The following is a 14,528-nucleotide window of genomic DNA, read 5'->3' as shown; positions in this document are numbered from 1 at the left end:
TTTTTATTGTATTTCTATTTTTCTCCTATAATATCCAAATCTGCTATTTTTGTTTGTGTAACGTTATGTGTAACTCTCGTATTTGTATTTTTTTTGTGCTCGTATCATAATTAAATTGAGAATGCATTACAAATTTTTTCAATATTTCAAATTTAATATTTCTTAATATTTGATATTAATTTATTATAATTTTTTGTCATTACATTAAAAATTTTATAAATAATTATAATTTTATCTTTATAAATTTGAACTTTAGTGGATTTAACGAATAATATTTAACTTGTGATACTTCAAACAGAAAATTTTTTATTAAAAAGTTAGTTTATTAGCCCCCAATGATCAATCATAACAATAATATTACAATATTTTTATTTATTAAAAAGATTAAACGCTATAAAAATTGTTATGTATTTTTTTGTTTTGTAAGACAATCTATTTCGATGAAAATACATTTACAAATTAAATCACAATATTTTTAATATTAATTAAAACAATTTAATAATTAATTTTTCATCTCTAAATAACTAATTACATATAATTAGTATATGAAGATGATACGTTTTGGGACGATCGATTATAATAATCACAAATAGACAATGTTTTACTAGTACTATGATATAAAAAGATACAAATACGTATAAAGTAAGCGTTCCAAGATTTAATATTTTTCACAATGAGACGTCATAGATTTTTACTTTATTTCATCAATTTTTATCAATTAATAATTATTTTTAAAAAATAAAAAGACTAAATATTTTTGAAAAAGTATAGAGTACTATTTACTATTTTTGTAAATTTCTTTCAAAACATCATGATCGAATAAGTTCATTTTGTTACGTACATATATACAATGTAAGGAAAATTTATATTTTATTTTCGTATAATCAGAAAATACATTTGTCGCAAATATACGTAATAAAACCTATAGAATCAATACAGTAGATAAAAATTAGTTTTTTCATACGTCTCCGAAAAAATATATTTTTTTGCGAACTTTTATAATTTATATAAGATCTTATATAAAATTTTTCATAATCAACGAAATATTCATATAATATAATATCGATCACGAACAAGATAGAGACAAAGTGTTATATTAAAATTGTCACAATTTCGCACAATTTTTTTTCGCAATGTACAATGATAATATATTATTACAATAAAATTTTATTTATTCTTCCGTTTTAATTTTTTTTTTTTTTTTTTTTCGTAAATCTTTATTTCAATCTTTTTTCTTTAATATACAAAGGCAATCTATCTTGTTCCAGTTCGATGTAAAAAAAAGCGTTTAATTTGTCTGAGAAATTAACGTTTCGGTTTCGGTGCTCGCGAATGTATCGGCTTATTGTGCAACATGTGCTCGCATTTGGGAATGTGACGGTCGGCGGCGGCTTTATTGAATTTTCTTCCGCAATGGGGACACTGAATGTAATCGCAGTTATCGCTAACTGGCGGCGGTGGCAAATCGCTGAGCTTGCCTCCTGCGGCCAGATGTGCTTGCACTTGCTTGGCCGAACGTATGGCGTTAATGAAATCCTCGTGTTTACGCCGCCAATTCGACTTTACTTCAGGTTTCTTCGATTTCTGAAACATGTAAAACAACAACCATCCCATCCTTTTAAAACGATCAATATCCCTCATCCTTTTTCAAAGAAATTTGATTTTTGCAAAGATTTTTTAATAATATAAATGATCTTTTCTTTTTTAAATATTGAATTTCTTTTTTCTCTCATTTATAAAAAGTGATAATATTTTATGATTCACAAAATTGATTGATTTGAACTTAGAATTTGAACAATAGATTTCAATATTTTGGAATTATTGCTAGATTATCATTGATATATTCTTTAATTTATTAAACATTTATTAGTATTTAAATGTAATCTATTTATAGTATCATTTTTCTTTAATTCTTCTTTAATTTGTTACTTTGCAATATTATAATTTTTATTAGTATTTTATTTAGAACTATGTAGAATTACAAAGTGACTCGAGATAGAAGTTATAAAGGAATTGGAAAAGGAGGAGGGATAATGATTTGGAATTAGAATGAAGGATTGGAACACTGACCTCCATCTGTTTTTTAACGAGCCCTTTCTTAACAAATGGCTCGATATCAGTACCCTTTACTCGATACATCATCGTATCGAATTGTTTTCTCTTCTTTTGGCCTGTTTTTATGCAGATTTGCTCATGAAGAGCAACTCGATCTGGGGCGAATCGACGACCACACGCTTTACAAGGCACCAAAGTTTCCCTGTAATAAAATTATATCTTTTGAAAAAAATTTAAAGGAAATATAAAATATTTCATATGTAGAAGATTCAGATTAATATTTCAAAGTGATGGAAGAATTAAAATTTTTTAAATTTTATCTTTTCAATGTTTCAATTATAGATATTTATAATTTTTAGATAATCTTTATCTTCTATAATTAAATGGATAATATTAAGCTATGAATTTTTATTGAAAATTTTTGAAAGTATTCTAACTACTTTTTCTTATAAATAAATTTTCTGATTTAATTTCTGAGACACAGAATATCTTTATTAATTTCTTTGATGTATCTATAAAAAGCATTTTTTTTATTTTAATAATTTATTAAAGAGATTAATTAAAAAATGAAATAAATATATATTGATAATGATAGAAATTACTTTTTTAAAAACTTTATTACTTATTTAAACTTTAAATTTTAATAATTGATTGATTTATAATAAAAATAAATCTTGTCAATTTTTATCTTTCCTTAGAAGAACAGAAAAATTGTATTCCTTTATTTTTCTTTAACAGATTAAAATTTTTACAAAATAATCACTATATTATTACATAATTGTTATACATTATATATATATGAAATTAAATCACGAATTTCTTAAGACATAATGAAAATTGGACAATTTTTATTTAATGAAATATTACTTTTACATTAGCATTGAAAAAATTAAAACTTAAAAACATGAATTATCTCAAATAATATAAATTCCATGATAAAATGTTTTTATGAAATATTTTTGCGTTTTATAAGTATCAAAAGTTTTTTAATTTCACAACAGGAAAATCAATTACTCTAAAAATTCTTACGTCGCTACTCCTCCTGCTGCTCCTCCGTTTTTGCTAGATGCCGACCCTTTGTACGATGTTGTAGAGGAAATTGGCGTCTTTGCTCTCGAAGCCATTTTGCTTCTATAAACGGAAGTCTGATTCTGCGTGGAAATACCACTAGAGGTGGACGAAATTGACATAGGAGTTCGAAGTGATTGCGTGGGTGTAATCTGTTTCTAATTAATAAATATAAACGTTAAATGAATATTAATCGTAATTGAAAATAATATATGAAAAGAAAAAATAAATAAATAAATAAAATGACGATAGTAAATAATTCAATAATTATTCGACGTTTAATATCAAAGAATTGTGATATGATTGAATATTATAAATTGAATATTACAAGATTATATAAGTAAAACACCTGTTAATATTACTGTTTAATTTTTAACTGGAAATTTATCGAACTAAATAATTTCACTTCAAAAATAGAAAGGAGGAATCCATATGCAGCAAAACTTGAATTTCCCGGGTTAAATTGTATCAAAGGGCGGCAGACATTTTACTGTATTTTTACTCATTTCTCAAATATCTATCTTCAAGTCGTAGCGGAAAAATTACGATATTCGATAGATATTATTTCGATATGAAGAATGGATAATTCAGAGATGGAATGTATTTACAAATCATGTAGTAAATATAAAAATAAAATCGTTTCTTTTCTGATATTATCTAAAATCGCTTGGAAATTAAAAATGAAATATTATTTTATCTGAATTGTTATAATATTTCCCACTTAAAATTGTTTATTTCGTTTGCTTTCCTTAATACGTGTGATTAAATTCTAAATTAACCTTATAATAATTCGGTGCACCGAAGTTCTTCGTTATCTCAACATGATATCCATTTTTGTTACATTATCGTATAATTGTTGGAAATAACATTTACGAAACTTTCTTTTATACAAATCCAAGACGTGTAATTTTAAAGGAAAGTTGAAAGTATCTTAATTTTACTTTATAATAAAAGATAATTGTATAATATAATATAACAGTATAAAAAAGATTTTTCAAATCAAGAATTGAAATAACAGGTTGTGTTGAAATTGGTTTCAAGTTATTTAAATAAAAGCAATTTGAAATTTAATGTCAAGCCAATTGATGATTGAGGATTAATGAATATAGAAACTTCGAAGAATGTCTGAAGCAAATAACAGGTTCATATTAATAAAATAGCTTCAACTTATACGATTCCCTTAAATTCAAGTAACTTGATTAATCTGACAATATGTGATTTTAGCTTAATAATCCAATGCGAGAGAATTTTAAATTAAAACCATAGTTTAAAATGTGCCATTTAAAAATTATTAATTTATTTCTGTTTACAAGATATCCGTTTTTTTTTTTAATCTTAACAGCTACTTACTTCGGTGGATTGTTTTCGTGAAAACGGTTTCCGCGGAAGTGGCCCATCGTTTTCCTTCGGCGGTTGCTCGTCGAAGTCGATGACAAAAGCGTCGCTTTTCTTCATCGTGGCTGAGTCGTTATCGTATTTCGTTTCGGCAGTTTGGTCTCGTAAATGCAGACCATTCTCGAGAATAGCGCCATCGACGACATCCGTCGATTTTCTCGTGCTCGCCGTCGATGTCGTCGTTGTCATCGTCTTCCTGTTTCCAATTGGCTCCGCGCCTTTCATAGGTGTTCCCCGTTTCGTCGATTTCGTGTCTTGAACTTTCAACTCGGTGGACGCACGCTGAAGAAGAAACACGTTTATATAAAACTCGTTGAAAATAAAACATACATTATTCTTTATCGTAGAAATGCGGATATTATCCGATTTCAAAAAAAGTGTCGTTTTGTCTTATTTTAATAGGCCGTTTGATTATAATTTCATCAAGAGATTGATAATAATGCGCGTTACAAAACAGGTAAAAATACGTTCTCTATCTTCTCTTTTATTAATCCCGAATAATATATCGTAAAATGAATCGTCGTGAATTATCATACGATTATCTGAATTTCTGGAATTAAAAACCGAATTAAAAATAAAAATTGATAAAAACATAGAAAAATATATCTCATTTCCACTCAATCTTGTTCAAAATTATATCTCCTATCTTCGCACCATACAATAACCTCCATCAATTTTACGCACAATTCCATTACTTTGATCCACACAAACGTTCAAGAAACTGTACACTTTCGAACGAATCCCTTCCCCTCAGACGCAAAAAGAGCCAGCTATTTATAAAGGAAGAAGAATCCTTCACGCAATCTTTGCTTACCCTTGGCATCGCATCCGGGCTCTTGGACGGCGACGGTGGTACGTTTCTCCTCGCACGGTTGCTCGTTTCCGTCGTCTTCATCGTTTCCGGGCTCGGACTTTTCACGACCCTGGGGAAACGCATCGCACACTTTACAGCCGAACGGCTCGTATCCCCCATACCCTTGCTCCTCGCGGCAACGTTCCCCGACCGCCCGGGCAAAAACATCCCTTCTCTATTTCCAGCACGATCATCGATATTTATTCGACGGGCCTCCGACCGCCCCGTCCCTCGCCCCGACTCGATCACCGGCTTACTTTCGCCCTCGATCGACTTACGTATATCCTCGATCGATCTCAACCGCTTCACAGACAGTGAACGATCCGCACCTGTTGACGTTTCACCCGTTTCTCCTTTGTCTGTCGCCGCTCCCCTCGACGTCTCGCCGCTAGAGTCGAATTCGAGGCGTGTCGCCGCGATCTTCACCGAACGTTCCCGCGTTTTCTTCTCATTGGACAGCCATTCCACGGTTCTCACCGAGTCGAGGCTGCACCTGGATCTCGTGCTCCCGGTCTCCTCGCCGGAATCGTCGTGGAAAAGCTTCCGCTTGCACGCGGCCGGTCTTACGGCCGTCGATTTTCTCGCGCTCCTCCCGTTTTCCTCGGCGAAATCCCCCTCCTCGCTCGAAATTTTTCTCGAGGAAGGACCGAACGGGCTTAAATTCGATCGATCGAGCGCTTCCGGGGAAATCGTGTTTGAGTCATACGATTCCGTTTGTATCTTCGTTTCCTCGCTACGTTCCAACACGCTTCGAATCGAGCCGGTCTCCGTGCCGATCGAATCGAAACGCCTGAGAGCCGATTCTACGGAGTCGGTTCTCACGTAATTCGTAGCGGACGGTGCACTACTCGCGGTCTCGCGTGATTCAAAACTCGAGCCCCTCATGGCTCGGCGAACCAGCTCCATCGACTTCAAAATTTCGTCTTGCCCGCATCTCGAAGTTTTAGCTTCGTTCTTTCGATTCGTCGCTCGCACCACGTCCGTTTTTCGTTTCGCGTTACGAGCGATCCCCTTTCGGACCGGACTCGGTGCTTGTTCGAAAATATTTTCTCGCTCGCATATCCTTCTATTCTCCTTTGCTCCGCGTTGTTTCAAGGCGTCATAGACGGTTTTCTTCTTGGACGAAAGCTTGCTCGACGTTCCTAAGTCTTTCTGGCTAATCCGTTTCTCCTTATTCGATTTTTCTCGCTCGAAAACGTTCCCCTCGAACGAGGATCTCCTCTGTTTCACCGGCGCGGAACACGGTTTCTCGCTACCCGCCAATGTTTTACCAGATTTCGAGCAAGTGTCTCGAGACTGCTTTACGTATTGATCGGGCATCGTGATTTCCTGTATCTCCATGTCCACCTCCACGGACGTGCAGCTTTTTGGACTCGATTCCATAGTTGGAATCTCTCTCATCTTCGATATTCCATCCGCGATGGATCCTTTCTCTGGCTTTATCGAAATGTACTCGACTCGATTCTGACTCCTCATCGTGTCACGAATCAGTTTCGTCGAGCGCAGAGTATGGTCAGACCCTCTACGATCGAGCGTATCCCTAAAAGTGGGGGTGTTCGATGATCTATTCTTCGGAGTTTTCCACTTCGTCTCTCGTTCAATCGATTTTCGACCCTTCGATCGTACATCCACCGTATGTTTGGAAGATCTTGGCGATTCGCAACGAAACAATTCAGGTGTTTCCTCTCTGCTGTCCATTCTTTGGGATCTTGGCGAAGAGTCGCGACTGCTGGATGCTCCATCGACGCTCTTTCTATCGGTTTTTGTACTTTTCTCGCGATAGAATCGCGGTTTCGCGAGCGGATCGGGCGTTCTCTTGCCTTTCGAAGACAACGGAGAGGAGTCGCGAGACGAACGATGCTTCTTCTCGTCAATTTCCTCCTCGTTTCTCAAAGTTTTCTCGGAGAAAAATCGCGATACGAAATGTTTCGAATTTGTTTCGCTCCTATTTAACGATTCTCTTAAAGCAGCCTTCTCGGAACTTTGCTCCTCTCTTTTCGAGCGATCTGCGATCTCCATTTTCGGTTTTGTAATCGTTTCTGGCGTCACTATCATGATCGTGGCAGATCTGTCCGAATCCGAACTGAAAAATTGTGGACTGGTGTTGGATCTCTTTCTTGTAAAATCTCGTGGTTTCCTTCTATGACTTTCACTACTGTGTTTGTTCACGTCCATGTCGCTGAGGTTTAGAGATTTGGCCGATTTTCTTCTCTCGAACAACTGAGGACTCGAGCCACCACTTTTCTCTCTCGTTAAACGTTTGGAAACGTCGGATGACTCAGCTTTGATAGATTTCAAATACTCCGGCGAGGAAGATTTTCCGATTGCACCTCGTCTTACTCGTCCATCATTCGTAGATTTCTTCATCGTACTGTCAATTGCGCCCTTTCTGTTTTTCGGTTCTATTTTCAACACGAAACTTTCCGTGTTTCTCATATAATCGGGTGAATCAGACGAACGACTCTTCGAGTCTATCGCGAAAGTGGTGGCCGATTTTTCATTTTCTTCGCAATAGAATTTAGGACTCGCGTCGTCGCGCCGATCATTCGAAAAATCGGAGGAGAATTTTTCAGCAGTCGAATCGACCGCGTGATCGGTGGTTAATTTCTCGTTCGATTCGTCGGATTTTGGACTTTCGCTTCTTATTCTGCTCACAGTTTTCGAATCGATTGCAAATCTTTCGAACTCTTTGAATCTCGTCGGATCACCATTTCTTCGCGGCTCATCTCTAGAAGATCGGGGCAGAGATAATTTTCTTGCAGTTTTCGAATCGATTGCACGAGCAGTGGAAGAGTTTTCAGATTCCTTGCGAAAGAATTTGGGGCTTTGTCCGCTTTTTATTCTGCCTCTCGACAATTCGGGCGATAATTTTCTCGCAGTTTTCGGAGAATCGGAGTTTTCAAATTCTTCGTCGAACAACTTTGAACCCTCGCCTCTCTGTACTCGATTCTTAAAAGATTCGGAAGATAATTTTCTCGCAGGCTTTGGTTCGATTGCATACGCAGACATTTCTTCGCAGAAGAATTTCGAATTTTTCTCTTTCAATTCGGACGATTTCGTTCCAGTATTCGAGTCCATCGTCCCAGACTTTTCAGATTCCTCGCGAAAGAATCGTGGACGGTCGTCTCTTCGCCTCGTATTCCTCTCAGAATTCGAGGACACCGTCTCAGAGATCACAGCCTCGACGACCATTCCGACATTTTTCCTTCCCTCGTTCGATCTTCCATCCGAAACCTTTCTTGTTCCATCCTTGACCACTCGACACTCTCTACGAAATTACAATCAATATAACGCGAGCTTCGAAAAATCCTTATTTTCCCGCGCTCTAATCTGCGCCTCCCAACAAACGGCTCGTTCAACTCGTGTTAATCCTCGCCAAGATGTTAGCCAAGACAAAGAGAAGAGGAAGGGAGGAAAAAATGAGACATGATTTCGCGTGATTCTCTTCCTTATAGCGGGATAAAGCGACGACTTGTGGCCGTGTCTCGCCCCTCAACTATCTTTTATTTACGATTTAATTCGATGCTTTGTTAAACGAGAGAAAAGCGGCGTGAAGAAGCCACACTCGCCATTTCCATTTGGAAACACATGGAATTATGCACGAAAAATTCGTATCTTATCAAACGACTAATTATCACTTTATGTTCTTTTTCTTTGAGGAGGGCTTTTCCCCACGTTTTCCACGTTTGCGCTTGATCGATATAGCCTGGCGAATAATTGTTACGGCGATGATGGAGCGTTTTTTTAAATGTCCTTCGACTCCTTTCTCCAAACAGGCTTTTTAAATGTTAGGGCGGACATGTATAAATTAGAGTGGGCATCTTCCTTCTTGCTGCGCCTTTAAATTTGCCGGAAGCGCGCCATTTAGCCGCTCTTTCGAGGATGATCACTTCCAGGGAGGATGTATTGTTAGGCTACTACGGTTGCGTGGGTTTAAACGAATCGAGTCTAGCCAGCGATCGCAATTATGCAACGAGAAATTAATCGGCGATAGAGAAGGGGGAAGAGGGCGAAAGCAGCGACGGATTGTTAGCACTGATTGCCAATTAGCGGCCGGGGAATTCGCATTTGCCAAGGTTCGATTTGTCCGAGAAACATGATCTGCTTGCGTGTTAAGACACTTTGGATCGTGAATAATACTTTTATCTTTTTTTATGGGTACAATTTTTTATAACAATTTGTCTTGCAATGTAACATGAACGCAATGCGGATGTCTCTCCTTTTTTCTTTTTCGAGATAAGTTTCAGTTGTACGTTCTTTTTTTGAATTCTGTTCTAAATAGTTTTTAAAAAGTTGAGGACGAGAGCGGTGAAGAAAGTTGGAAGAAGGTAATTATCTTAAAACGATAGTTATTTTTATCATCGCGATGTAAATTCTACAGAATGATTATAAAAGTGTTAAGGTTGTAACGTTAGTTATTTAATTAGAGGCATTTGTTTCGTAGTTTAGTGTTGTACGACGATTTTTTAAGAAGCGTTACTTACATAATCTAGATAATCTCGTTGCAAATTAATCCTGATATATTCTTTTTTTTATCGCATGGATAAAAATCTTTTAAAGTTTTAACTTTACGTTTCGCATGAGATTGAAATGGAAAAATTTTGTGAACGTCTTGATTCATTGCTCGATACTGAATTGAAAAGAAGTAGAAATTTTAATTTTATTAATATGAAAAGAATACTAGTCAAATGAATGTCAAACGAATTATCTTCGATATTTAAATAAAATAATACACCACTCTCGTTTGAATATAAAATACGGAATGGAAAGCTTTCGTAAATTGTCCAACGTATGTATCATTTTCGCAGAACGTTTCACAATTCTCTCATCTCGTTTATCTCTTATTTCTACGTACCTGGGGTTAAATTTTGCTGGAAATATTGGGTCAGTTCGTTTCTTCAGGGCGATAGTTTGGCTCTTCGTAACGTTGTTACCACGTTTCGCGTTGGCGTTTTTAAAACGTTTCAACCTTGCCTCCGCTTGAGATAACTTCTTGATAACACTTTGTTTTGGAAGCTTGTCAGGAACATCCACCATGAAATCCTCCGGGAATTCTTCGCTCTCGAGATCGTTTTTAACACGATGCTTCAGGGTCTCGTCGTATTCCATCAGATGAAGTTTCGCCATCATACGATTCCTTTCTATCGTATCTTGGTCCACTTCCTCGACGCGCGTCTGTTTAAACGAAATATCGAATGAATGAAAATTCTGCTTGAATGGAATGATTAAGATATAACTGTTTACTCGAAATTACACCAAACGATGCTTATAATCTTTGCAGCAGGATTCCTGGACAATAAAAAACGTATGAAAAAATTGTTTCACATATCTTTTAACGACCAGATAAATTATTCTCAATCGAAAGAAAAAAAGTCTATAAGAAATGAAACATAATTTAAAATTATATTTTAAATAAAAGTCGAGTTTTCAAAATTGAGAATATTGCGAATAATTCTTCTATAAATATTTAACGAACATAAAAACTACCATTAGATTATCCAAAAGCGTTATATTTTCCTTCGAAAGGATTTAAAACGGTTTAAAACTTGTTTAAATCGATGCCATAACACACATTTGAATTAAAATCATTTTAAATGGGGAAATTTCTACAAATATAAATCATAGGAAAAATATTTCTCGAAATTTCGCAATATTCAATTCACATCCCGTCACATCCTATCCTACGTTGAAAACGTGCGCGAGGAATGTGCCATATTTCGATAATAAAAATTTCCTCGCTTTCAAAATGGCGCGTTACCTCGTCCCTGTGGTTGCCATTCGAATATTGCGCGACGTGGTTCTCGATCCCAAACTCATCATCGTTCTGGCGTGCAGAGAGGCCGAACGATTCTCGAGCGATTTCCTCGTGATACGAGACGACCGGTTTGCCACCGTTCAAATTGCTGTTCACGTCACCCCTTGCAACCCGTTTTACAGTCACGGATTGCCGGCTCACCGTCAAATTTCCGTTCTTCTGCACACCGTTTCCGTTAGTCTGTTTCCGCGGTTTGTTCTCCAGCGGCTCCAACGGATAACTTCTGTCGATCCCCTTCACGGTCGTTTGTCGTCTTTCGTCGAACATCTGCCTCACCTTAAAATCGCGGGAACAAGTGTAAATGAGTGTAATTTTTCACGATCAAATACGCGTGACAGAAATTGGATACAATACAATATTAATCGGGTTCGAATGAAATATCTCGTCGGATAGATTTAAAAGGAAAGTAAGATTGAATTTGGAATTAATAATTCAGAATTTTATTTTAGAGAAATGTCGTTTTTATAATATCGATTTATATGTGTATATTTCTTTTTTATGAAAATATTTCTTAATTTCATATAACAAATTTTCAGGACAAGTTCGTTCAATTCTGCTTGCAAATTTACCTTACTTGCTGACATAATTTCACTTCCCGACAAACTGGTTCCACTCACTTACGAATTCTCAAGATTGCGGTCAAGGTTCGGCAAACCTTTAATCTTCTTACGTTTCTTCTTCAATAATAAATATAAAAATTTACCTTCGTTCTATCAATCGATATACATTAACGTTTAAAAGTATCAGACGTACTTTGACTTAAGACCAGACCTGTTTTAATTATATCACTCGAGTTTTTCTTTCTTCCCATCTTTACGATTGAAAAATATATCCATTCTTGCACAAAATCTCTTTGCACCCTGAATCTTTTCCGAAAACTTAAGCTAAGTTACAAATAATTCAAAGATTTTTTAATTTTCTCTTTGCAATCTGACGAAATGAAGAAAAGAAATCGAAGAAACGATTTAAAAAGCGTTCTACGAAATACCTACGAGAAGAAATCGAATAGGCGGGCGTGGAAAAGCGTGGTTCACGAAAAGAACGAGGAACGAACGACTCGTTCCCAGAAACACCGGCCATTAGCCCATTCAAGAAAGCGTAGCGTGAAACCGCGTTACGACAACGCGTTTCCACGCGAGGGGAATCGCTCACCTTTCCACCTTGCGAGGTCGAGGTTGCATGGCTGCTGCTCGAGGTCTTTGTGACGGTGGGCTGGCTGATGGCGTGATTCGAACTTGCGTTGCCTCGATGCACCACGTGATAAGCTCGTTGCTGTTGCTGGTCGTAAATCTGCAGCAACTTTTGCTCCTTCTCCTGCAGTTGCTTCTGTTGGAAGCGGGCCTGCGACAACCGCATATTTTTCTCTCTCAATTTTATCATACCGCTGGGACGAACGATTGAAATTATATTTGCTGAATTTTTTTTAAAGAAATAGAAGAAATTATCGATCGCGAATTGAATTAAATTCTTCTTTTTAAAGAAAGTATTATTGCATTATTCCTATTCTACGTTTTAACAGATATAACTTAAAACGATCCAACGATCAGATCGATATTAATTTCACACTTTTCATGTTGCAGATAACGTGTCATTCATTTAATAATCCATTTCTTTTACATTTCAATCCATCAAATCTCCCCTTCGCAACGTCTCTAATTAAAAATCCCTTTAGATTTAGAAAATTCATTGATTTGGAAAAATCTTCCCACCAACGATGCACACGATTCCCCTTTTCGATTCGATCTTTCCCCACTAAAAAATATAATCAAGCGTGGCCCGCGAGGAGAGTTTAACACACTGGTCGACCCACGACTCTTGGTTAACCGCGGTTCCTGCAGCGATAGTTGCACAGCGCGACCGATGCATACGCGGCGTTTGCACTCTACGTGCAATCTCATCGATTCCTTTTAACCTACATGTGAAGAGGTTAGTAAACCCGCTACCTAGCCAAAGCTGACGAGAGTTTTTCCCCTCGTGCGATATGGTTTTCGCCATCACGCAGTGTCGTATCGTTATATTATTTCACCGATTAATACGCGAATTTGTTTCCTTGTGTTATGATCGATGGTATTGATTACAGAAGGGAGGATAATTTTTCTTTAATTTGAAATTTTCAAATCCCTTAATTTCATGCACCTCGACAAAACACCCCGTCAAAATATCCTTTGCGTTCATCGATCAAAGGTGAAAGGCAAATAACCGGTTCCGGAAGTTGACAGCGATCGAGTATAATCGCGTTTAGTTTTATGCAACGTCGTATAAGTCAACCGTCGGGATTCGTCTTCGTCGAAAGATCGGGCATTGTTTGATAATCAAGAGGAAACTGTTAATTGGATAGCCGTCGAATCGTTGGGCCGGCAATCAACAGGCCTGCTAATTGATTTATTCCTAATGAGCCTGACTCGCCGGTCGTCTCGCTTTGTACACGTGCAAATTCCTGACCCGATCGGCCGTCAACGTGTAATTCGTAATGATAACGAGACGTTGATTGGACGTCGATTAGCGTTCGAATGGATAAAACATTTTCGCGAAGGATCGTTTCTTTCAACGAGCTAGAATATCGTGTAATTATATTCATATTGTGTGTTGAGAGAATTTTAATATCTCGAGGCAAACGTTTGTTCAAGATATCGATTATTTTTTCTGTCACAAAATTGCTGCACGTATTTTTAATTTGCTTCGTTCCAATATTTTCAATTAATCAGCTATTGAAGATACATTCGTTGCACAATAACGTTCGATCGAACGTACGTTTCGTATAATTTTCTACGTAGTTGTAAATAAACTTGGAGCTCGTAAAATATTCTGAGATTGTAGAAAGAGAATTAAGTCTATCGATTTTGATCGATAGGACGGTGAGCAAAGATAAATAACGATATCAAATAACGCTGAGATTTATTGACTCGACTAACAAATCCAAATAATTAGTGTCTAAGATATATTTAAATTATATGTACGCTATAATTGCAGTGTTAACGATATAACTCCACATAACTCGAATCGATTAATTGGAAGTAAAGCATGCAGGATTTATTCATCAGCGTAAAATAATAGAAGAAAAAAAAGCAATTATCGAAATTAAATTAGACGAGATGTAAAGTTTCGATGGAAAAAGAGCGAAAACAATAGTAAGTAAATGAGAATCTTTTATTAATACAAACGAGTAAATCTAATTTTAGAATTATGCAAATAACACATTATTGCAATATAACGTGCATGCACGTGGCAGTCACATCCGGAACACTTAAGGAATCGGTACAAGATAGATTCCTTTAAATCATTCTTTCCTATCACTACATTCCTTTCTCGTAAATACATATTTCCAAAATCCAAAATATTACC

The 14,528-nt window shown here is 36.3% G+C and overlaps 1 protein-coding gene across 2 annotated transcripts in view; it reads right to left on the bottom strand.

Moving 5' to 3' along the window:
• Positions 1-302: 302 nt before the first annotated feature.
• The window catches only part of LOC108001388 (uncharacterized), a 39,245-nt gene continuing 25,019 nt past the window's right edge, over positions 303-14,528 (bottom strand). The window contains exons 3-10 of one of the 2 annotated variants that reach the window (XM_017062374.3): positions 12,339-12,527; positions 11,130-11,462; positions 10,227-10,546; positions 5,333-8,639; positions 4,474-4,800; positions 3,085-3,281; positions 2,071-2,257; positions 303-1,584 (exon numbers count right to left, since the gene is read on the bottom strand). In XM_017062374.3, coding sequence (XP_016917863.2) covers positions 1,306-1,584; positions 2,071-2,257; positions 3,085-3,281; positions 4,474-4,800; positions 5,333-8,639; positions 10,227-10,546; positions 11,130-11,462; positions 12,339-12,527 — 5,139 coding nt within the window. In that variant the 3' untranslated portion in view covers positions 303-1,305. The remainder of the gene's footprint in view (positions 1,585-2,070; positions 2,258-3,084; positions 3,282-4,473; positions 4,801-5,332; positions 8,640-10,226; positions 10,547-11,129; positions 11,463-12,338; positions 12,528-14,528) is intronic. The other variant, XM_017062375.3, reaches the window with a different exon arrangement.

This window comes from Apis cerana, linkage group LG5 (assembly GCF_029169275.1).
Source record: "Apis cerana isolate GH-2021 linkage group LG5, AcerK_1.0, whole genome shotgun sequence".
In the NCBI taxonomy this organism is placed as follows: domain Eukaryota; kingdom Metazoa; phylum Arthropoda; class Insecta; order Hymenoptera; family Apidae; genus Apis; species Apis cerana.
Note: the sequence above shows the minus strand (reverse complement) of the source record. Positions and strands in the feature narration are given on the sequence as shown.